This window comes from Dermacentor variabilis, chromosome 5, assembly GCF_050947875.1.
Source record: "Dermacentor variabilis isolate Ectoservices chromosome 5, ASM5094787v1, whole genome shotgun sequence".
Taxonomy (NCBI): domain Eukaryota; kingdom Metazoa; phylum Arthropoda; class Arachnida; order Ixodida; family Ixodidae; genus Dermacentor; species Dermacentor variabilis.
Genome location: NC_134572.1, coordinates 118,044,339 through 118,067,349, shown reverse-complemented (window position 1 = coordinate 118,067,349; position 23,011 = coordinate 118,044,339). Strand labels below are relative to the sequence as shown.

The window sequence follows — 23,011 nt, the reverse complement described above, 5'->3', positions numbered from 1 at the left end:
CCCCCCCCTGCCTTAAAAAAGTAGTGAAATGTATTTATCGACCTTGACAAGCCCATTACCACTGCGACGATATTTGTGGTGCCACTGCATGTCAGAAGGCACAACCCTAAATTTGGAGCAACTCCTTTACCAGCGGCGGCAGGACTGTCAATGGGATAGAGACGCTAGGATGCGCCCGAAAGGCGAAGCGCCGATTCTAACAGCAAATTCGTAGATAGCTGTGCGAAGTAAAGATAGCCGTTTTATAGGCCATCTAAACTATTAAACATTCGCTTGCTAACTAAATTAATAATGATAGAATATGTAAGCGTGACTCAACGAGGCCGTAGAAGGAAACAGACACACAGAGACAACGCTGCCTTTGTGTGTCTGCTTTTTTCTACGCCCTTGTTCAGTAGCGCTTACACATTCAATCATGGAATCAAGCCAACTAGCCCGCCAACGTGTTTTAACTAAATTAAACAGCACGGCGTCATGCGCGCACAGGTAAACATGAACATATATCGGTCGATGAACGCGGAAAGTCGCTGTCAAAATTCTGGAGTGAGGAATCGCGGCAGCAGCAATCGAATTGACCTTCGTGCACCTCTCGCTTCAACGCGAACGAAACGTCGAAAGCACAGCGCATACGAAGCTACCGACAGTACGCGCACTCTGCAAACATTGCAGATCGCTTTGAAGATGAGGCCCGCGCGGGCGTGCGCTTTGGTCACGTCGCAGATCGCTTTCAAGACACAGGAGCGCCGGCAACGCGTCCCTGTATACGGCGTGCGTCAAAGGCGTCTACTACGGCGCCCGCGATTCGCGTGGCCAACGCTGTAGCAGACGCCGCGGTTGTCTCCACCCTGTACGGAGCGGCGGACGAGGAGGACATCGAGGTACCGTAGCAGCCGCCAAAGAAGAACGACCCTCCGCCTGAATGCCCTGCCTCGCGCACGACGGGAGAGGGCACGCATCCGGGCCGCGTTCCTCACTCGCGCACGCGAGATTGAACCGCGTTCGCCGGCTCACACTCGCACGCTTTCATTCATACAGAACCTCACGGCGACGCCATAAATGCGCCTGGAGTGTCCATATAATTGAATAAGAAGAGCCGCCAAATACTACTACAATAGGCCTGCTTTCATACGTATGCATAGCAGCGCCAACAGCTGTACCCCCCTTCCCTTGACTCCATCCCGGGCACACAATAAAGTTGTTCTATCTATCTCTGTCACCAGCCGCGGTGGCTGAGTGGCTATGATGTTCATGCTTCTGAGAACGAGGTCGTAGGTTCGATAACCGGAAGCGGCGATCGCATTCTGACGGGGCGAAGCGCGAAAGCGTCCATGTAGCGTGCATTGGGTGCACCTTAAAGAACCCTGCAGGTGGTCAAAGTAGTAGTAGTAGTAGTAGTAGTAGTAGTAGTAGTAGTAATAATAATAATAATAATAATAATAATAATAATAATAATGAACGGTATTTAGATCAATAGACAAGACTGCCATGCGACAGCGTCTGGATCCGGCGCCCCTCGCTTCGAGACTGTAAACATGACAATTTTGTCTTACCCCCTTCCTTGCCACGCCCTTTTTACGGACGCCTTTTTTAATGCATGTAGCGAGAAAATGGCGTTGTCCCCTGCGAGAAACATGCATGCTGCTGTCACAGCAAACGAATTCTGAGTTGGAGGAAATTTCTGAACTCTGCAGATTTATTTTCTCTTTAGTTTTCTTTTTTTTTTTTCGCGACAACGAAAACGGAGAGGGACGCAGATACATATACACAATTCATCAACGCGCGCCGAAACCTCGACACACTGAGGGACACACTCCTCAACGTACCCGCCTTTATCGATCAACGCAGTACGGTGGCATCTGAAGGACGTTGTAAAGATAATTTTCTCACCCTGCTTTTTTAGAGCGCAGCTCTTTGGCGTCCGTTCCTGGGTTTCGCGTCGTCGTCGGCGTTGTCGTCGGCCTCGTAACCAGTCCGCCCCCCTTTCATCCCCCCAGCGCTAGCAGCGACCGACTGATACCGCTGGATGCCGCTGACGCCGCTAGAGAGTCAAGATAACGTGACTGCATAGAACACCGTCGCCGCCATGCAGAAAGAGGAGGAAAGGGTCGCTGCTATCTCTTCCCTCCTCCCTTTATCGTGTTGTCCGCTTGCTGCGCGCGCTTCTGCCCCCATCGTTTGCCGCTGGGTGTACACGCCGCCCCCCTCCGCTTCCGCTTACTGCTGGTTGCTCTCGACGGGCGATGAGCCTCCGCTTCGGCGGCGCGAACTGCAGGGTCTTCTCGGCGGCGGCGATGAGCTTCTGCTTCAGCCTCGCTTACTGCTGGTTGCTCTCGACGGCGGCGATGAGCCTCCGCTTCGGCGGCGCGAACGGCAGGGTCTTCTCGGCGGCGGCGCTTAGCCTCTGCTTCCCCCACGGCTGTGACAACCTCGCGAGCCACTTGTATAGATCTCGTCTTTGAGAATCAAGCATTGGTGTACCAAGTCGAACATATATCAGTCTATTTCTCCGACCACAAAGCTTCCTTCATGACTGTCAAGAACTGTTAGTGGAGTCTTTGTTAAAGGAATACGTGTGAAAAATAAAAAAAAAATTCTGTGATAGCGCATACATGTGTTGCTCGATTTCTTTGCCTCAATCTATCCAAAAGGTGAAACAGCTTATTTGCTGCGCTCAAATTTCGCATTAGGAAGTAACGTAATCGTCGGTAATTTTTTTTTTTAAATGAAGTATGCACATTTTTTTTTCAGTAACCTCACTGACGGCGCCACGTCGTCCAAATGGGAGGCTGCCCTAAAGCAGCTCCGATCTCGAAGCACAGCTATGGTCTGTCCACCGGGCCCGCGACGCAGCAGAGAGGCTCGGGCCTTTCTGTATACCGACCTGCGAGCGGCCCGATACGTGTTGACGCGCGTTCCGAAGGAGCAGAATATAAAGTTTTACCACACCATACCTCACTGTCAGCATGCAGGGCGGTCGGCTCTATATCTGCCACGTAGCTGCATGCAGCCTCGCGCACTTTCACGTCGCACGACGCACGTATAGAACTTTATACGCGGCGTCTCCATTAGAGAGCTTTAGATTAGGGGGACGCAAGCGTTGGGTCCCCCTAGCGCTGGGAGCCGCGGTACTGCGCATGCGCGGACCCTTACGCAGGGGTATACGCATGCGCAGTATACCGTGGCCCCCAACGCGGGACCCAACGCTTGCGTCCCCCTTATCTTAAGAACTCTCCATTCTCTATAGACGCCATATACGGATGGCGTACAAACGGCACGCGCAGCGCCCACAGCTCCTTTCGCGCGGAGCACCCCCCCCCTCCCCCTCCCTCTCCTCCTTCCTTTGCTGCACCCAAAACCCTGGTTCTTGGCTCCCGCCGTCAGTCCGGACACAGCACGCGACCATATGTGTGGATCACAGCACGAACCCGGACCGGATGACGCTCCGGCGCGAGCCAATCCGTGGCACACCGTTATATATGTGTACCGTGTTTGCGGATGTACTACTACTACGGCGAAAATGAAGCGTAAGAAGGCGAGAAAACGAGGTTGGCTTTACTGCTACGTGTGGGATGTGGGTGAATATTCGCGTTGCGGCCCGCATCCGTGCACATGCTCTCTCCCGCTTCCTTTCCCGGTGCCTCATTCATACACACGGCGAGAAAAACAAACGAGGAGGCGCATTTGCATTTCCCTTTCGGCGTTTGCCGTTGCGTACGTCCGCGCGCGATTGTGTCGGTGGGTGAGTATAATATACACACGGGGTGGCTATACGGAGTTAAGTGCGCGAATATGGACGCATGGGCGAGTATTCGCGCTGCCGGGGTGATTCATTTACAGGCGCTCTGCTTGGCGCCCTGCTGGGCCGCGATAATAAATCCGTGTAATTCAAGTAATGAAGCGTACATAAGAGGCGTTCTACTTTCTTTTGTTTATTTCCGTGTCTCATTACGCCATTAATTATATATAGTACGATATGGCTCGTTGGCGCTTTAAATATCAGTGAAAATGCACTTTTCCTTCTTTTTTTTTTTGCCCGTTACCTTTAAACGCACAAGGACAGAACGATTGTGATGTTTTCTAAAACGTGTAGGTGTTACATATTATTGCAGTTTATTATTATTATTATTATTATTATTATTATTATTATTATTATTATTATTATTATTATTATTATTATTATTATTATTATTATTATTATTATTAGAATGTATTACAAAATTACGATATCTCACAGGCGGCACAATGCAACTCAACAGCAGGTGCGCCGTCGGTGTATCGAGTCTTAGCTGTGATATGTAGCACACGGTAACTCAGCTCTCTTCACCATGATTCACGATATTGCGGACAGAGCCTGCAACATCTGGGGGCGGCAATAAAACTCTGACGAGTACCCGTTGCGTGGAGATAGACGAGAATGCACGAGGGGTCGCATTATAGACTCGTTATACTATAGCCAGCTTTGTCAGTGTCTCACTATCGTCGTTTACTGTGCAATCCAAAATTAGTCGATAAAGAAAGCTGGTGATCGATATGCAGCTGTATGTTTATGTATAAGCAGCGTAACGGAAATCGGCCTACTTAACCCCGCCAACCTTTGGTGTATACAACGAATTCCCGTGGCGATTTTTTGAGCTGCGCTCACATCGCCAAAAAAAAAAAAAAGAAAGAAAAGAAAGAAAAAAGACCGCTGCGGTGACAAGAGGACGTCGGTTCTTTTCCGGAAAGCCGCATCCGCATTCCTATCGGGGCGCGGGATGCATTAGCAACGCCCTTTTACTTATATTTAGGTGCACGTTAGAGAGACCACTCACGCTGTATTGTGATAGTTGGTGAAACACTGGTATATGGACGACAGGCACGAACAGGCTCACACGCAGATGTAAGGACAGACATACAGAGGTGCTCGTGTTGCCTGCTCATCCTTCTCTCTCTCTCTCTCTCTCTCTGTGTGTGTGTGTTCGCGCCTGCCGCATTCTCACATATATAAAGGCTTGTCTAACTTAGTCTCAAAGACCGAGCTCTGTAGCATAACCTGGGCCTTGAGACGAACGTATGCCAGGTAGCGCAATCACTAAACAAACATAAACATTCTGCCTGCAACATAACTGGACGGATTCTATGTTGAGAGGGTTCGTGTACACCTCCTTGACATTCTTGAAAACCCCTGAATTTGGTGGATACCATCACAGATGCAGTGAGGGAAGCTTCATGCCTCCTGGCATCAAACCGTTCCGAATTCGGCCCGAACCTGTTGGTACCTCCGCAAACAAGGCCTTGAAGTGTCCGTCGAAAAATGGGCGTTAATCGCGTTTACGCGCAAAACCATAACACCGTACGTACCCTGTTTCTCTCAATGGCCAGGTTATCAAATACCAGAAGTCTTACCGCTTTTTAGGCGTGATTATTGACAGGGACCTTTAATGGAGCCCCCACTGCACCTACCTGAAGCGGAGATTAATTTCGATCGTACGTATACTGAGGTTCCTGCGCGGAAAAAACCTGGGGCGCGTCGGTACGGTCCACGATGCAGCTGTACAGAGCACTGTTTCTGGGCTTTTTACGGCACAGCTTGCCGGTTTTGGCGAACACATGCAAAACAAACATTCGTACCCTCGAAAGTTTGCAAGGCCAGACTATACGGGCATGTCTTGGACTACCACAATGCGCAGGTGCTCACATTGATAGTACCTTCTTCCCTCCCTCTCTTTTCTTCCCTTAAACCTCTTCCCTTGTGTAGGGTAGCAAACCGGACCTGCGTTTGGTTGACCCCCTACCTTTACTTCCTTCTTTTTTCATCCTCCATCCTGGAGAAAGAAAGAAAACGAAAAAATGATTCAAAGGCCCTTAGAACTACCAGAAAATAAATTTGCTTCTTGAATTCCTTGAAAGCTGGGGTCGGAGGCGACTTCTAGCAATCAGAGTAACCAACTGCGCATAGAGGCAATGCCATTAGACACTGTCTATCGGGAAACAACCCTAATGTGTTCTTTTGAGAGTGTCGCTCGGTGATTGCAATGTGGCGTGTCCGCTGCGATCACCCGCAGCAGGCCTGTTTAAATCGACGTTGACATCGTGGAGCTAGACAATGCCGGATCAGGCGACCAAACCGGGCCATTATTTCGTTGTTTCGATAATTGGTTCACATCTCCGCTATATCATGGCTAAATTTTCGAGCCCTATATATGCTCTGCAAATGGCTAGCGGAAATTAAGTTTCAACCTCTCGACTTTAACACAGCGATTATCTTTGGCTGAAGCCGAACGATATGTTAACCATCATGCCAGAAGGCGATAGACGTCATTGCAATAGGAAATTCGACTTTGAAAAGCCACCTGAAAAGCTTGGAGCATGTGTCCAAACTCAGCAGCAGCTGAAAATTGCAGTTAAGAATTTCACTATTTTTAAGTGCATGTATGTACGAGTAAGGTTTGCTTCACCCTCCTCGAATTTTGACTTTCGGCATCCTTGAAATCCTTGAACTGCCCTTGACCTTTGAGTCGAATGTTCTGTACGAACCCTGTGCACAGCACGTGCACATCGCAGGTGTTAAACATACGGGCCGGGGAGTGCCGTGTTTGACGTAGATATATACTATGCCGACTGGCAGGTTAAAATTGTGCCTTAGGTGCCTGTCAGCGTAGACATACTCATATGCTTGGTCTCATCAGTTTAATTGGTCTCGGACATTCAGTTTCAATCCGTCACCACTATACATTCCAAGTCTCGCATATATAACCTTCCCCCCATTCCGCGGAAGTACACACACGAGCGCACCCACGCACACACCCCAAAATGTGCCGTGTAAGTGCGCGTTGGCACCTCACGTAGTTTAATATCGCCAGAAAGCTTTGCCACTGACTTACCGCGGCTGGTCACAATAAGTTATGCAACTTTGTTAATTAGCTAATTTCACACTGCCGCATAACGTAGAAGTTATGACCGGACGGCAGATTTATTCGAATGTGCGAAATAGTGAAAATAACTGGAAGCAGGATATATATACGTGAACGAGCGGCAGGCCACGAACCTATAGTTGATCAGTCGGGTCCGTCGCTTTGTGCACGCGTGGATTGCCATTATACTAGTGAAAGCACGGTAACTCCGCGCTTGTTCTCCTACGCGCTCTGGGTGTGCGACGACCAGACGTCGACGGCAGCATCCGCTCCCGCTCCGGCGTTCCCGGCCCATCCCCTCTCCCTCGCCATTGTTTCGGTTGACGCGCGACCCCTATCATCGTTGGCTTCTTGCCCCCCGCGGGGTCAGCTCGCCCCTAAAAAAAAAAAAAAGTATTCAGCGCGAATACATTGGTACTGCCCTGATACGCAAACATTGACTCGGGCCCACTCGCGGGCTCTCACGTGTTGAGTCACGCGCTGCGCATACTTGTACCATATGCGGCGCGCACTACTTCACTTGTCAGTCATGGTGTGCGACACGCTTACGCGCGATGCTGGGTGCCCCGCGTGCGTGCCATCAACGCTCCTTCCCGTCCGCATTACATTGGCCTGTTTCAGTTTACTCTCTATTGCCTGCCAGAGTGTACGCGGCCGTCGTGTTATCCGTCGCGTGTCCTGATTTTTTTTTCCCGAGGTATGCGAATTGCTGTAATGCGTAAATCACGTCACTTGTGCAGTATTTGTGAATAATAATAATAATGAGAAGCTAGTTTGTGTTGTTTAGGTTGTTCTAACCAACTATTATTGAAAAGGTCGAGCGTATAGTACTTGTCAGGGGCCATCAGTCCATGTCATCGCCGACATGCAGTGTATAATGCCCATGTAAAAGATATAGCTCCCAGCATATTCTGTGTGCTCTAACGGCACCAAACGCGGCGGTCAGGAACGCTTGCGCGAGGAGATCGAATCAGAGAAAGAGAGAGAGGGTCCCAGCATCTATGCGCCAACTCCGGTCGCCGAACACCCCCACGTGCGTCGGTACCACGACGAGCGAATGATCTTTCCTAAGCTTTTCCCTGGCATCGCACGCCCGCAGGTCACCATCAGTCACCACGCGTATACACCAGCGCGTACACTATACTTACGCCCGCAATATACCCGCTCACGTATGCACCTCCTTCGTGTGGCCTCCTCTCACCGGCGACCCTACGTGAACCGTGCCCGTGTTACAACTCCCCGCAACCCCCTGCCGACATTGTAGCGGCTACCCCAACCCCCAAACTTAGTTTCTGCCCCGACCCCACCACCGTGTGGCTGACTGAAGCGGCAAATCTCACAGGAACGGCCACTTCTGCAAGACCAAGGTACCTGGCGGGGATTTCATCAGCGCTATACTTGGACCCTGGACTGCGCCACTTGACTGGCTTACCTCCCTGAACCAGTAGTAGATTGTTTCTCTCCCTCTCTCTCAGCATGCAGAAAGGGAAGGCAGTACAATACCTACCTCGAGCGCCAGTGAGTGAAGAGCGGACGCTGCTATGACCTTGCTCAGCGATTGGGACTGTTTTTGTCCAGCATTTCATTCAATGCTGCACGCGGCTACCTTATTGAATTCCAGTTTATCTCTCTATCTAAATATCTTCGTTGGCACCACCCGCCTGCATATGCTATTCTCGACATGTGCTTTGGCTTTCTTGACGCGAAGCTTTCTTTGCCTGTCATCCCATGGTTTCCGCCTGGATCGGTCCAGTCCTCGCGGAGTAGATTCCTTCTTACTCTTAAAAAAAAAAAGGACGTTCAGCGGCGGGATTCGAACCTCGGCCCCCCAACGTATAGCAAGCAGCCCGATGATATAATGATTAGGCCACAATCGTTTTTTTTTTTTAGCCCTTTGAGGTGGTCGCCTTGTGTTGATGACGATTATTTTCATACGACGTCACGTACCCCAGCGGGGGATCGGCCATGAAGTGACCCGTTGCATTTAAACTAATTAAGATGAAATGAAGAAATACAAACTGTAGTTTAGGATTTGTCACTTATTCACGAAAGCTTCGCTTAACATAGATTCCAACACTTGCGCAGGTGCGGACCCAGTTTTTTCTTCTTTTTTTTTAAAAGAGGGGTCGGGCCTGACATTGAGAGGGTGATTGATAATAATGACGACGAGTTTTTTACGTGGTGGCTGGTTCTTTTCAATAATAAGTAAATTATTACCGTTTCTCCAGAGCAAGAGGACAGTAAGTAAGTTGGGAAGGACTTCATGAATTTGTCAGGGCCGCCTCCGCACGCCGGCACAGCGCACACACTCTTGTAGTGGTAGTGGCCCGGATTCGTTAGCCGGGCCACCACCATGCAACGCACGTACATGCGCATGTGCGTTGCATCTGCGTACTTTTGTTATTCTGTACGAGTATTGATTTCTTGTACTTGTGTTGTAAAGTATTGGTCAATCACTCAAAGTGGGAATGTGCCGCTACCGCAATATCAAGGTCTACTGTTATTACGAGGGCTATCTACAATCCTGCTAGGCGCACTAGCCTGCGCTTAAAAAAAGAAAAGAGAGAGAGATAGAGAGCATGCATTCGATGCTAATACGCTTCGACAGAGGCCTCCCTGACCAACGCATTTGGTCCCCTTTAGCGCCATCTGCAGTCGCCTGTCGTTCGTGAACTTCATGCGTTCGACCGGTGACTGAATGCCCGCTGGCGATTCCGAAGCTTCACCACGTGCGGACCAGCATACACGTTGCCTCTGCTCTCTCATAGTTACGAACACCGATACGCGTCGCATACAAAGCTCAGCTATATGAGTTAGAGAGCCACGAGCTCAGAGTGAGTTTTCGTCACATGTATCCTGTCAGTCATTAGTTTGACCTCGTCTGCTACGCGCTATAGGGTTCCTGTTTGCAATGGGCCAGCCGAGTCGCCTGAAAGTTTCTCCTCGCGCGCCGGTCTGGGACGTGAACGTCATGGGTCTCATGTAGCACGTTGCCTAGACCAGAGCCGCACTGAATCAGGTTAGACTGAAACAAAAAAAAAATCATAAATAAACAGATGATGGTCATGCACGTTGCGGAAGACGGTTGATTGTTGCTGGAGGAAATCAAGGCCTTATAAGCTTTTCATTTTTGAATTCCGCGCTGATTCCTCAGCACCGGTGCGCCAGTGCGACGTCACGAACTTCAAAGTAATTTCTCGTACCTGGGTCTGTGTTATAGCGCAGGAGAAATTTTTGAAACTTTCCATGTTGATTAAAATTATGTTCTGGGGTTTCGCGTGGGCAAAACCACGATGTGATTATGAGAAACGCCGTAGTGGGCGCCGGACTCCGAATTATGTTTGACCACCTGGGTTTCCTTAAACGTGCACCCAATGAAGGGCACACGGGCGTCTTCCATTGCGTCCACATCGAAATGCGGCCGCCGCGTCCGGTAATATCCCGCGCCCTCGCGCTTACAATCGCCAAAGCCACTACGCCACCGTGGCCGTTTTCTAGGTTGGATATCTGGTTCCTCTAGAATACAATGTATACTCACTCTGCACCGATGAAGGAGTGACGAGACCGGAATATGTGTAGACGCTGTCAAAATCTATGACTTCAGAGCGAACTGGTGCGGGAACTTCTGGGTGGCCGCGCCACCCGCCTGTCGCTTTCAGTGTCTGTGTGTTTTTTTTTTTTTTTCGGCTTACCAGGCCCCCCTCACGGCAAGAACGACAGTTTTGCTATTGCATATAGGCGTAGCTTAACGTACTCTTAGTGTGCTCTTTAAGTGCCTGTGAAAAGAAAAAAGCAAATATGTATGCACGAATCCCGAGGGTTTTATGGGTGTGTTTATTTATTTATTGTTATTATTTATTTTGTTAGAGCATTTGAAAGAGCACAATGCGCAGGTTGCAGTGTAAGGAAAGCAGGCGCTGCGCTATGATTGTGTCCTTTTCACTGTACCCTGTAGAACGGAGACGAAGGAGCTCAAGTCGTCTCTGCCGACCGCTCTTTTGCGGACCTGAATGCGTCCGCGGAGTTGTGGCGTCTGGGTACAGCTTTCTCTTGCATTCGGCCGGGTGCTAACCATACCACCTCGTTAAGAATAGAGCCTCGTTAGCTTTCCGCGCTTGTTGAGCGTGAACAATGAGCCTTAATGAACGTCAGCGTCGTGCGTGTGGAATTTCCACCGAGGCTTTTCCCGCATTTTTTCTCGTCTCTTGACCGCTGAGCAGCTAAGCACTTGCCGTATGTCCGTTGCTTGTTTCCATCAATAGCGTATACACACAAGAACTTATAATGCGCTGGTGTCCGTTTCTTTTTCTTCTCGCCATGGGCCGCGCGCTGCTCTTTCGTGCAGTGAAATGTCGTTGGTGCAGACATATGCAGTGCAGTTGACGCAGTTTGTGACCTCATATCGCACATGTAACTGCTTGTCCCGCCTTTAACTTCCCTTATGAGTATTACCGCTTATTCCTATGGAGTACGTTTGCTCTATTCCTTAAAGGGACACTGAAGAGAAAAATGATTTCTTCTGCATCAGTAAATTACCTTTCTACAACACCAAAAACACCATTCTTACCGCGATAAGACGCTTGGTAAGGCAGAAAATGCGGAAGAACGAAAGGCGGGTGGCGACGCCTCCTTGAAGTTCCCGCACCTGGTCGCCGTGACGTCATTGCTTTTGATGGCATCTTCTATAGGCCTACTTAATTATATAGTGGTACAGATTGACTACATTGTGTTCTGAAGGAGCCCAATATTAAACATCGCAAGTTTCGGGAACCTTTACTCAGCCAACGAGCCCCAAACGCGAAAACATACTTTGGAATCCCTGACGTCACACTGGGCCGTACCGGCGTCGTGGTTTCGGCGCGAATTTAAAATACTGATACTTCGACCTTCATTTCATCGTCTAATAATCAAACTATCATTTTGAAATGACTGCCTGCAGAGTTCTCAAACAGTGCTTTATTAGTCTAAACTGATTTATTGTTTCGCTTTAGAGTCCCTTTAAAGATGAAGCTTTAGCTCGGGCCCAGCTCTGATGCCGCCTATTCAAGTACACGTAAAACGCAGAAACGCTTTTGTGAGATAACCACTGGGCCGATTTTAACGAAATGTGTTGCGTTTGCAAAAGTTCAGTTATAGTGACTGATGCAAGCGCAATTTCGATTTAGTGCCTAAATTTTTACAAAGGGATTTTCGAATATTGTTAAGCTTGAAAAATATCGGAACACGAAGGTTACAAAAAAAATATGGGGTTTTACGTGCCAAAACCACAATCTGAAGAACTTTACAAATTCGTAGCTCTGCGTTTAGAACAGATATCGCAGTTCTGTAAACTGCATCCGTTAGAGCATTCAAAGCAGACACGTTTGGTACGTCAGATTATGTCGTACGTGGATTTTCTACATTGTCTACAAGGGTTCTACAAAAGTCATAATCACATATCCGCAATAAATTTTACAGGCATGTGTGATGCATAAATTTTGTCGGATTTGTAGATGTAATAATAAATGCTCTTTACATAATTGTCATATCGTTTTTCATTGCTGAGTTACAGAGTTGTAAACCTTATAGTTCCGTCTTCTAAACAGTTTCGATATTTAACAGTATTTATTAAAGCATTGACGGTATAAATCGAAAATTCGCTACCAACAGTCACTAGATTTTAACTTTTTTCCTTTAATTACAACAAACCTAATCAAATTTGGTGCGGTGGTTGCCGAGAAAAGCGCGATTTCTCCTTTGCCGCGTACTTAGATAGAAGCTCCCGAGCTAAAGCTTCCTCGCACTCGATCAGGCAGAGCCCGCGAAGTTCAAATGGAGTGCCACCGCTATAGCTTCTGAAGGGATAGCAAATGAACTCGCCGAATATATATTTCCTTAAAGCTGTCATTGCTAGATCTGTACGCTGTGCCGCACGATGATAGTATTCTTCCCCTGAAGACGAGCACGTACCTTATTCCATCAGCAGCGAATAAACACCACCGTCTATATAGCCGTCCGTTTAGAACCTTCCCGAATGCGCAGCAGGATACGTCCGTTTTCCGAGATGCGTTCAGCCGCAGGTTCAGCGATCGAAGTGCGCGTTTCTTTTTGTGGTCTGCGCGCACTGTTCCCATACTTTAGCGAGCACCAGCAGAGTGTGCTACGTGGCGTATATACGTAGTACATAGAGTCATGGCCGGCTGCAGTGTAGATGACAAACGCGCGAGACATATATGCGCCGTTCCGGAGGTGACAAAGCGAACTGACACGTTCATCCTTCGCGTGTTTGCACTGTTTGCGCAGAGGAGCACATCGTGATGACCCCCCGCAGGAAGGCGGAGGGCCAGACGACCATCAAGATGGAACGGGTGGCTCGGCAGGCGCTCGACAAGGGCAACGTCATGCACGAGGCCGGCGGAGACCACCGGGGCATCGTCATCAACCGGCTCGCCAGCAGGGGTACACATATATACGCGCTCGTTCCCGCTTGTTTTGCTTCTCGTTTTCTTCTATCTTTTCTTGTAATATATCTTATTTTATTTTTCGTGCGTTATGTATAGCGCTCGAGCGGACGCACGTGCAATATATCTCTGAGAGCTGAGATCGAAGCATCGAAGGGCGAGATGCGGTACCACTCGTCCAGGCCACTAATCATTTGGATTTGCTTGCACGAAAATAACCATTGCAAGTTGCGCACTCTGGTACCACTCGACCAGGCCACTGATCATTTGGATTTGCTTGCACTAAAAGAACCATTGCAAGTTGCGCAGTTAGTTTCGGTACATATTATTCGGCGTTATAACGTGTTCAAGGAAAGGAATTACATAAAAGGAAGCGCAGGAAACGTATGGTGCGTGCGTAACTCGGGGTCCGACGGTGCAGCGTGACTCAAAAATGGAGGCTATATGAAACGAACCTGATAGGAAGTCGTTGTAAACTTGTTGGGTGATGTTAGTGTTATCGAGTAGTGGAGACTCGCGTCGTCGTACGACGCGTCTTCTGTGGTTAGGCTTGGTTATCATGAGTGACTGAGAGATCGGTGCTAACCGTGGAGATAACAATTGTGACGCAGTTTAATCCTGTTTACCCGCTGGAACGCGCCGCAAACTCCCCAAGCACGGCACGCCCTAGCTGCTGCGCCGCCGTTGCATCGCGATGCACCGCTTTGCGTCCGAAGTGTGTGGGGAAATCCGCCTATACAGACTCACGTACGTTGGGTCCGGTTGGCTTTTCCCCATAGTTAAGACGCGTGGTGGTCGAGCACAACGCATGGGGGCAAAAGGGAGACCGAAAGCTTTCTCCGTGCAGAGCGTCTGTGCACATACGCCGTTGTCTGCGGCGAGTACAAACTATCCTTCTTGAAAAGTTAGCGTGCACGTACCAGGCAGCAAAGCTTTTTTAAGCAGCCTACAATGTCAAGTATACAAAACGCTTTTCAATAATCTGTGCTCCTAAAGAATGAGGACAACCTCACAGCAGCTTTTCTGTATACTGCACGGAAATTAAGACACTAGTGCTTTTTTTTTTCATTGTCAAGCGAAGTGTGTTTGATTTTAGACCAATAGTTCACAGTTTCTTTAATAGGCCGTTGGGCATTACATTTCAATGAACTGTAACAACAATAACCTTCCTGATCTTTTGAACGAGAAGGGGAACATAGGGGCCCGATTTTTGTTAGTGACGACCATATGAAGCCAAGAAAAGCATAGTGGAAATTATTTGTAGTAAATAAAGTAATGAGAAATAAATGTGGATGAAAACCAACTTGTCCCTGGTGGGAGACGAACCCACTGAACCCATTCCTTGCATAGCGAGGGTCTTGACTCTGGCAGGTTTGACACGTTCAGGTAGCATACCAGGATTATTGGTCAGCTGCCTGCTCCTAAAGTTCACGCGTACTGCATGACACCATCGCTCAAAAGGATGTTCCGCATCCACCACCATAGCCGTAAGTGGCGCTGGCTAACACTCCCCGAGTCAGATCTCGTACATGTGCATAAATACTTAAGAATGTTTGCATGGTAACAGCTGCCATAGTAGGATTGGTAGCGCAATGCACGCCTTGTGTGGAAATTGTGGGTTCACCTCCCGCTATCATCAAGTTGTTTCTTTGTCCACTTTCATTTCCCTTTATCTTATCATTTCTACACTTCAAATAATATACCACAAATTATTTTCCCTATGCTTTCCTTAGCTTCATTATCTGTTGGCTTCATATGGTGTGCAGGTTTCCTCCATGCAATATGCAGATATGCATCATTAACAGAAGCACATACATGATGCTAAGCTCTGTTTATAGGCCACGTCAATGGGGTATATGCTGGAGGTTTATTCTGTGCAATGGCATTGGTAACAATTGGCTGGGTTATGGAATAGCTCTGGTACCTTCTTACTTATTTTATTAATCCATACTAATATTGTTTAAAAACAGCAGCTGCAATGCCAACTGCTTATGCAACAATACGGATTGTTGTGAACTGGTATAGTCTTTATTGCAAATATGCTTTTCTTTTCTGCCTAGATGACGATGATGATGATTCACCCGAGATCTCATTGGAGTTCCGTGTATTCCTCACCAACGTGGTGACAGAAGTCCACACACGGGTGAGTTGCTAATGCTTTTCACCAGAAATGTTTCGCGTATTATTATTATTATTTTTTTTTACACAACACAACAATGAAAGCACTATTCTTTAACACCACATTTGTTAATAAATTTACCATGCTCACTGGAATGCTCTTACAGAAAAAAAGAAAAGAAGCACTGACTAGTAACATGATGGACGCTTGACTTACTGTTGCAGTCAGCCTTAATGGGACTGTCACGTCACGCCATTTTATCTGTGAGATATGTTCAAGTTAGCCCAAGAATTACCATCACTTCATAGTTCATGAATGTTTAGAACTGACCACACACGAGCATTGCATTTCAGAGAGAGAAAGCTTACAAAACACTAGGCATAAAATTCTTGCATTAACCTAGCTTTGTTGTAGAGTAAAAAAAATTTGATTAACACGGAGCCAGAAATTTTGTTGTTGTTTCAGAAAATATTTTGAGAGGAAATCTTTCACATAAAGTGAAATTTTTTTGAGACAGTCAGGGATGCCTGACTAAGCACCTCATATGCTTGAGCTGAAATGGCCATGGTACATTTCATGCTGATTTTAACTATAAATGAACATCTATCTCATCGGAACATTTTCTGCATTCAGGTTGGAGAAATTTTGCTGCGGAATGACAAACACTAACACACCTTTTTCATTGCAGGAAAGCAGAGAGCTCAAGTTCTGGTTCAAGCCGGGGGTGACCAAAAATGACCAGCGCCATTCTGCCCAGGAATTTTTTAAAGAACTGGTCAGTCCCAGTGACTTTCCCAGAGGTGAGGCTGCGAGAAAGTCTAACCTGGAACATTAATGCAAAGTTTTTCACGATAACCAGCTGCATTTTTACCTCATCTGTTCAACTGTGATGCATATTGGGTCCTGCTGTCCCTACTGCTAACTCATTTCTTCTTTCCCCAGCCGTGCGCCTAATGCCTCACTCAGTCTAATGTCATCGTCTCCCCTCCCCCTGCCTCCCCACTGCCCGCCCCCACTTTTTTTTGTATAATATTTTGTGAATACAACTTTGGAATAAATATAGTGGTGTGCACTTTCTTCTCGCTTACAAGTTGTAAAATGTTTCACCAAGCAATTGCTTTTCCAGACCAAAAGAAACTGGCAAGCTTGTGACAGTCACTGTAGTCTTGATTGTTGTGCCACATTTTAGCCACAATTTCAATGGTTCGAAGCTGCTGCCACTTTATCTATAAAACTACTTTTTCTCAGTTTCCTTTCTTATCGCTTGGGTTGCATTTCTCAAAATTGCCTCCTCATCCAGCTTAAAACAATGCCGAGTGTAGTATTAAGTCACGAAAACAACCGCCAAGTGAGGGCCTGTGGTACAGCTTGCAAATCGTTGGTTGCACAGTGCATAGTAATAGCAGTTCTTTCAACGAAATAATGAGGCTTGTTTTCTTCGCCTACCTACCATACTTCTTTTGGATTCCTTTCGTGGCTATTTATGTTTGGTTTTAAAGTGCACAATGTCTTCTTGTAGGGCACAACTAGTGTTGCTTGCACACTCATGATTACGTCCACAGATTGAGTGTCAACTTACGTGAGAAATCCTTTAGTATGTGACATGAATAGTGCAAAAAACATTAGCGCCCATTTGAGATTCAAGGCCATCATTCAGATGCAAGTTATTCAAATGCAAACGCAAACAAGTGTCAACGGGCACTCTTGGCCAAAATAAGTATTTCCAAGCCACGACAATTGAAAAAGTTCCTGGTCCTTGCATATGGAACATTTGTTTGTATTCAGTCCATATTCCTGTACATACAAAACTTTTTGTCCTTTAACCTCACATTAGGTTGGCGTACAGCTTCATTTCTTTATACTTCCTGCCAGGTAAGCAATATCTTGTGCACGTATTCATTTTTAAAGAGGTTAAGGTTTTCAAGGATCTTGATATTGCAATATAATCGATCACAGCAGCTATTTAACAAACACTGACATGCTTGATATTGCTAGTTTTGCGACTTATTCTTACCATCCACTTCCTGCTTCCACTTTTGCCTTCACTCATTCTGAAACTGTTGTGGAATTGGTCTGCTTGGTGCCTAATCCTGTAGCGACAGGAACTTTAATATCTATTAGTAATCAGATCAGTATATATCAGACATTAAGAACCACTAAGTAATGAATATCCCAAATGTAAAAAATGGCGCTCTGTTGAAGGTCATAATCCTTGGAAAAAAAATCACAGCTTGAGTCAATATTGCGCCCCTGGAAACACCCGAGTAGCTAATTGGCCAACATGGACCCAAGCAGTTCCTCAAATATGTGCCAATTGGACACATCCACAGGCACTTGGACTATTTGATGGCTGGGAAGGATTGCCAAGTAGATAATAATATGACAGATAAGATTAGTGCCACTGTGTCGAAATTCACAGTCCCAGAGTTTTTTTTTTTTTTTCTAGTTTTAGAAACGTAGGCCAATGTTATGTTTCTTGCTGCATTTTCTCACACTAGTAGGTCAAAGGTCAAACACCACATGTCCTATAGTGCAGTCACACACTCAATTTCAGTAGTTCTTGAAAGTGTGTATCTGGCAATAGTATCAAAAACACTGTTTCATTGTCTCTTCTGATTTAGAGGAGGGTTGTTCCCTCTCCTCCCCCTTTCCCTCAAGGATGAGCAACTTTAAATTGCATAATGGCCTACTGTACCACTGAAAGAAAGCTGCTACGACAGCTGAATTTGTAGCAGCGGTTGATTACACGGATCTGTTTGGAATTTCTCTTCGCAGATTATGTGGGCTTCATAAAGAAGATTATGAAGCTGATGCAGATTAAGTATGTCAACATGCGCAAGGTGGAGATTGAAATGCGACAACTGGAGAACATTACTGAGCCTCCCCGACGCCCGAGTAAGATCCATCTTACCACATGTTTTTCCTCACTCTAGTCATTGAATGTGGTTCCAGGGGTGTGAAAGCTATCTCTGTTCATGTAGCCTCACTGGGGCATTCAAATTTGTCCAATCTATATATAATATCTGGACAGAAAAAAAAAAATGGGCTCGTGGGCTTATGGCTAGTTTGAAGGTAACCTTGACAGCATTGTTTCAGCACACTGGAATGTCTCTCAGGACAAAAACATGCCAGTCTTTGCAACAGGGGCATTGTGCTTTCTATGTGAGACTAAAACATTGTGTATTTGAGCAAAACAAACAGCATTTCTGAACATGACAAAAGTAGATTACATACATAAGTATCGACTAGCAACTGTAATATTTATTTGTTATGAAAATTTACTTATATAAGTAAGTATATGTAAATTTTCATTACAAACACATGTTAGGGTTGCTAGTGAGAACCTGTGTGTATTGCCTCATTTTGTGCTAATCAAAAGCACTGTTTCCTTGCTCAAGTATTACCAACCAGTCCAAGTTAGCACTCTGTTAACATTGTAGAGCTGAGTTAGAGGATTTCTACAAATCTGGCTGCATTCAGCATCAAAGACCTACTTTTGAGCATCCAAAACTGGCCATGTCCTGTGACCTAAGTCATGGAAGCATCCTCAAGAGTTAGGGCACATTCCCCGAGGATCCGAGCAAGGTTTATGCAGCGAGAGCACGCATTTGTGCTTTGTGCCAGCTGAGCCACTGGCAGCCTGACTTGCAGACCCTTGGCTTTCCCTGACTCTGGGGCAGGACTCTGAGCTTCCAGACAGCTTCGCCCCCCAGCTGGAGCGAATCATCAAGTTCAACTCTGGCCACGTACATCTCTTGCATCGAGAAGGTGGCGACTGTACTTATAATACATGCATCTTGGAGATGCTGCCTGGCTGTCTTTAGCATGCCTGCATTTGGGGAACTTAGCTCCACAAGCATGCCAGCATTCATACTGTTTAAAACATATGGCTTGCAAATTGAGTGTCATACTAAACCTTGTTTGGGAGAATCATAGCAATGTGTATATCTCACATATATTTGCAACTACGCATGGGTACATTGCTGGCGGTACCTTCTGTGCCTTCTGTTGACAACCATTGGTATTATTGGAAAGATCATGTGCAGTGATCCTAACAAGGCAGGATCACAGGAAGTTGGAGACTTGGAATAATAACAAAGTTCAAGCAAAGAAGGCCCGAGACTTAAGCCAACGTTTTGACAGCAGGACTTGTTGAAATGTTGCTTCCAGCTTTAGGATTTACTTATTAAGCCGCTGTTGATCGCTTTGTTCAGTAAGCACCACAGCTCAGAGCACTTTCCATCTGCTCTTGATGGAAATGTTGCATGTCACTGGTGCTGTGCTGCTGAAGCGATCATGATGTGTGGACTTAAAGGTGAAAATACTGAATACTGTGTGTAGACAGAACACGTCCTGTGCCACAGTGTCCACCATGCATAACCTCATTGATAACACTAGTGGCTGTCAATAGAAGGCACTGAAAATACTGTTGGCCCTGCACTCACATGCTGCTGTTATCAGATATGAAGCCTCTGCTGCGTCAGATCTTTCTGTTTTGTTTTCTTTTCTTTTTTTTCAAGGTTTTTCTGGTTTGGCACAAGTGATATTCAATAGCTGGTGCACAGTTTGGTGTTGGTAAAACTTGTTCGTAAATATTCGCTTGTCTTATTTGGGGCTCTGAAGTTTTCAGGCAGCTTCAGCACAGTTGGGAATTGTCACAGATGTGAGAGAAATTTCACACTAAATAGAGAAGTCTTGTCATTTTTCGATCATGAGTGTGCAGCTGACAGGTTGAACTGCCAATAATTCATTATTGTGAGAGGAAGGGCAGTATTCCCGTGTGATCACTTTCAGAGATAGTTTCACTTTCGCGAGAATTCACGTGACTTGGCACCGAATGCATGGGCACATACGGCTGACTGACAATGTTTCTGGTGCTTTGCCAAGCTCGTTATCTTCACACGAAGGCTGTCGGCTGTTCACTTCGATGCAACCAGATTCGAGTCACGCGAAATCTCACGAAAGGGATAGTAGTTTCTCCAAAAGTGATCACCCAAAAATATTCCCCCAAGGGCATGTGCCAACGATCATACATCAGTTGAGGACTGTGTATTTTACAAATGTGATGTGTGAATACTATTCAGTACTTTAGATTCTTCTAATAACAAGACTATCCATCTTGATCATGGCAGCTCATACACATGGTCTATGTTCAATTTTAGAATTTTACATTTAGTATTTTCTAGTATTTGCTTATGGCCAGATTTATGGGATGATATACAGGATTACTGCTATAACGTCCATGCAAATCTGCCACCTTCTGCTGACCGCCCCAGGCCCTCAAGCACTTACCAACTTTTCAAAAATACAGAATACATTCACCTATCTTCCACTATGGCTTCCGAGTGAAAAAGTGTTTTCTGCTGCAAAAGGCATCGTTGCTGGGCAAATGAAAAATATGTTTGCTCAATAAGTTGGGTTACTAATGCTTGGTTTTAGAGCATCTTTATGTTTATTATGACAGTTTGTACAGCCTTAATTCCTATTTCACTAATGAAGTGCACCATACTTGAATCCATAATGCTATGTGTTATGTACACGGGGTGATCCTTTCTTTCTCTGAATTTATAAAACTTGTCTTTTGCAGATAACATAGTACTAGTCCTTGAGCTGGATTATTCAGGGACGTTACTTGTACAAGAAATCAAAACACATGCACAACTAATTAACAGACATTCACTAATTAACTTCCTAATTAGTTACTGTATGGCACATATTGCAATTTAAATGTAGTCAGTGAGTTTGCAAGGTGTAACCATTTGGAATGAACTTGCAGAATTACACCAGTTTTAAGGTATGTTCCGTCACACTCGCCGTAAAAATGCACTTTTGTTCCACTTACTCTTTTAACAAAGCGTTCTTTTATGCATTGAAGCACAAAAGTAACTGAAACGCACATGTGTTTCCTCCCACACATCAGGAAATATCTTGAAAGTGGTGTCATCCCAGAAATTCAATTCAAGTGCATACATCTTGCCAACTCACCAGCTGAAATTTGTAATTTGCAATATGTGCCGTAAAGTAATTACTTAATTTAATTAGCTTAATATATGTTTTGGTTTCTCGTGCTAGTAATGTCTGGCGCATCGAATAATCCAGCTCAAGGATAATAATTACGCTTTCTGCCGCAGGTGATATTTTTTGAATTCTGGTAAACTTAAGAATGATAACCCCATATATAGAATCCCCCATTTTTGGGTTTCATATTTTTTTTTAATCTTGAGGTTGGTAAAAATAAGGTGTTCTTTTTAATCTGGAAATGTTCAGAGAAATCGGTTTCTTTTTTTTATCTGATATCTTAAAGTTCAGGATTTTTCTGATAACTTTCACAAATGATTAACACTACAGGCTATAGTCTCCTTTTGGACACAAACGTTTATTTAGACAAGAGAAATCATTGACAGGAACATATAATAACTAAGGGAGCTGCTCGAAAGTTATGTGATGAACTTAAATATTCTTGCTGACAGTCATTATTTACACATTTAAAGGAAACCACTTACACAAAACCAACAAATATTAATGCTCTTGGCAATCCCTTGATTGCTTTATTCTATGCACTTTATCTACAAGGAAAAAAAAAAGAAGAAATAGTGCACATAGGCGTGCTTCTCAAGAGGTGTGATGTTTTTTTTTTCTTACCTTACAAGCCCTTGGTGACGTACACTATCATGTGCATTTTGAACACATCTCTGTCCATCATAGACCTGTCGGCCGGGCCCTATGTTTTATCTCTTTCATCTTGTTTTACTGATTCGTGATATATGACCGTTCAGCAAAATGAGTGTATTATCAACTTGCCCAATCTGTACCCTTCTTTGAATGTACCTTAGCTAGGGAAACACCCTCTCAGCATCACAGCTACGGTTTGAAATGCAGAGCAAACTGATCGTTGCGTCTGCTTTCTAGCGCGTTATCACCATTTACATGTATGTGATATGTAGGAAGTGAGATGTGATGCGTCACTGTTGTGTTCATGGAAATGCAGCTATAATCTAGTTCAAGGCTGGCAGGCACTGAACATGCGATGTGTGCTGCTTTTCGCTTGAGTGTTGAGCGAAGAGGAAGCTCACACAAGGTGGGCAGCATTCACCGGTTTTGTAACACTTGCAGCCAATTTTAACTTTATGAAAAGGCTAAATTCCCAGTTGAAATCAAGTTTAACCCAGTTTTTCTAAAACTTGTTCGGGGTGCAGAAATGGGGAATTGTTGGGTTTTACCTGAAAACAAAGGAACCTATGCATAAAGTGTTATATGGTATTCCCTTGTGTGAGTGAATCGGCAGTAATTTTTTGCTATTGCTTCAGCAGATAACCAAAGTTCTCGTCATGAATCTTGTAATGTTCACCTTCACTGTTCTGTTAATGTGATCATCATAATATGTAACACTATGGTGCCTTTAGCCTAACACTTTACTTGCAACAATGGCTCAGCTGCTGCTGCTGCTGAGTGTGAGGTCGTGAGTTCTATTTCCGGCTGCTGTGGCTGCATTCAGAAGAGAGTGGCAGACAGACACACAGACAAAGAACGTTATTGATGGTCTTGAGGAACCGCGTCAG

General features: G+C 45.7%; 1 protein-coding gene across 2 annotated transcripts in view; it reads left to right on the top strand.

The window, feature by feature from the left end:
• Positions 1-23,011, top strand: part of LOC142583103 (uncharacterized) — a 90,419-nt gene that overhangs the window by 40,217 nt on the left and 27,191 nt on the right. Inside the window, exons 2-6 of one of the 2 annotated variants that reach the window (XM_075693417.1) lie at positions 13,176-13,331; positions 15,394-15,476; positions 16,141-16,252; positions 18,228-18,347; positions 19,104-19,220. In XM_075693417.1, coding sequence (XP_075549532.1) covers positions 13,176-13,331; positions 15,394-15,476; positions 16,141-16,252; positions 18,228-18,347; positions 19,104-19,220 — 588 coding nt within the window. The remainder of the gene's footprint in view (positions 1-13,175; positions 13,332-15,393; positions 15,477-16,140; positions 16,253-18,227; positions 18,348-19,103; positions 19,221-23,011) is intronic. The other variant, XM_075693419.1, reaches the window with a different exon arrangement.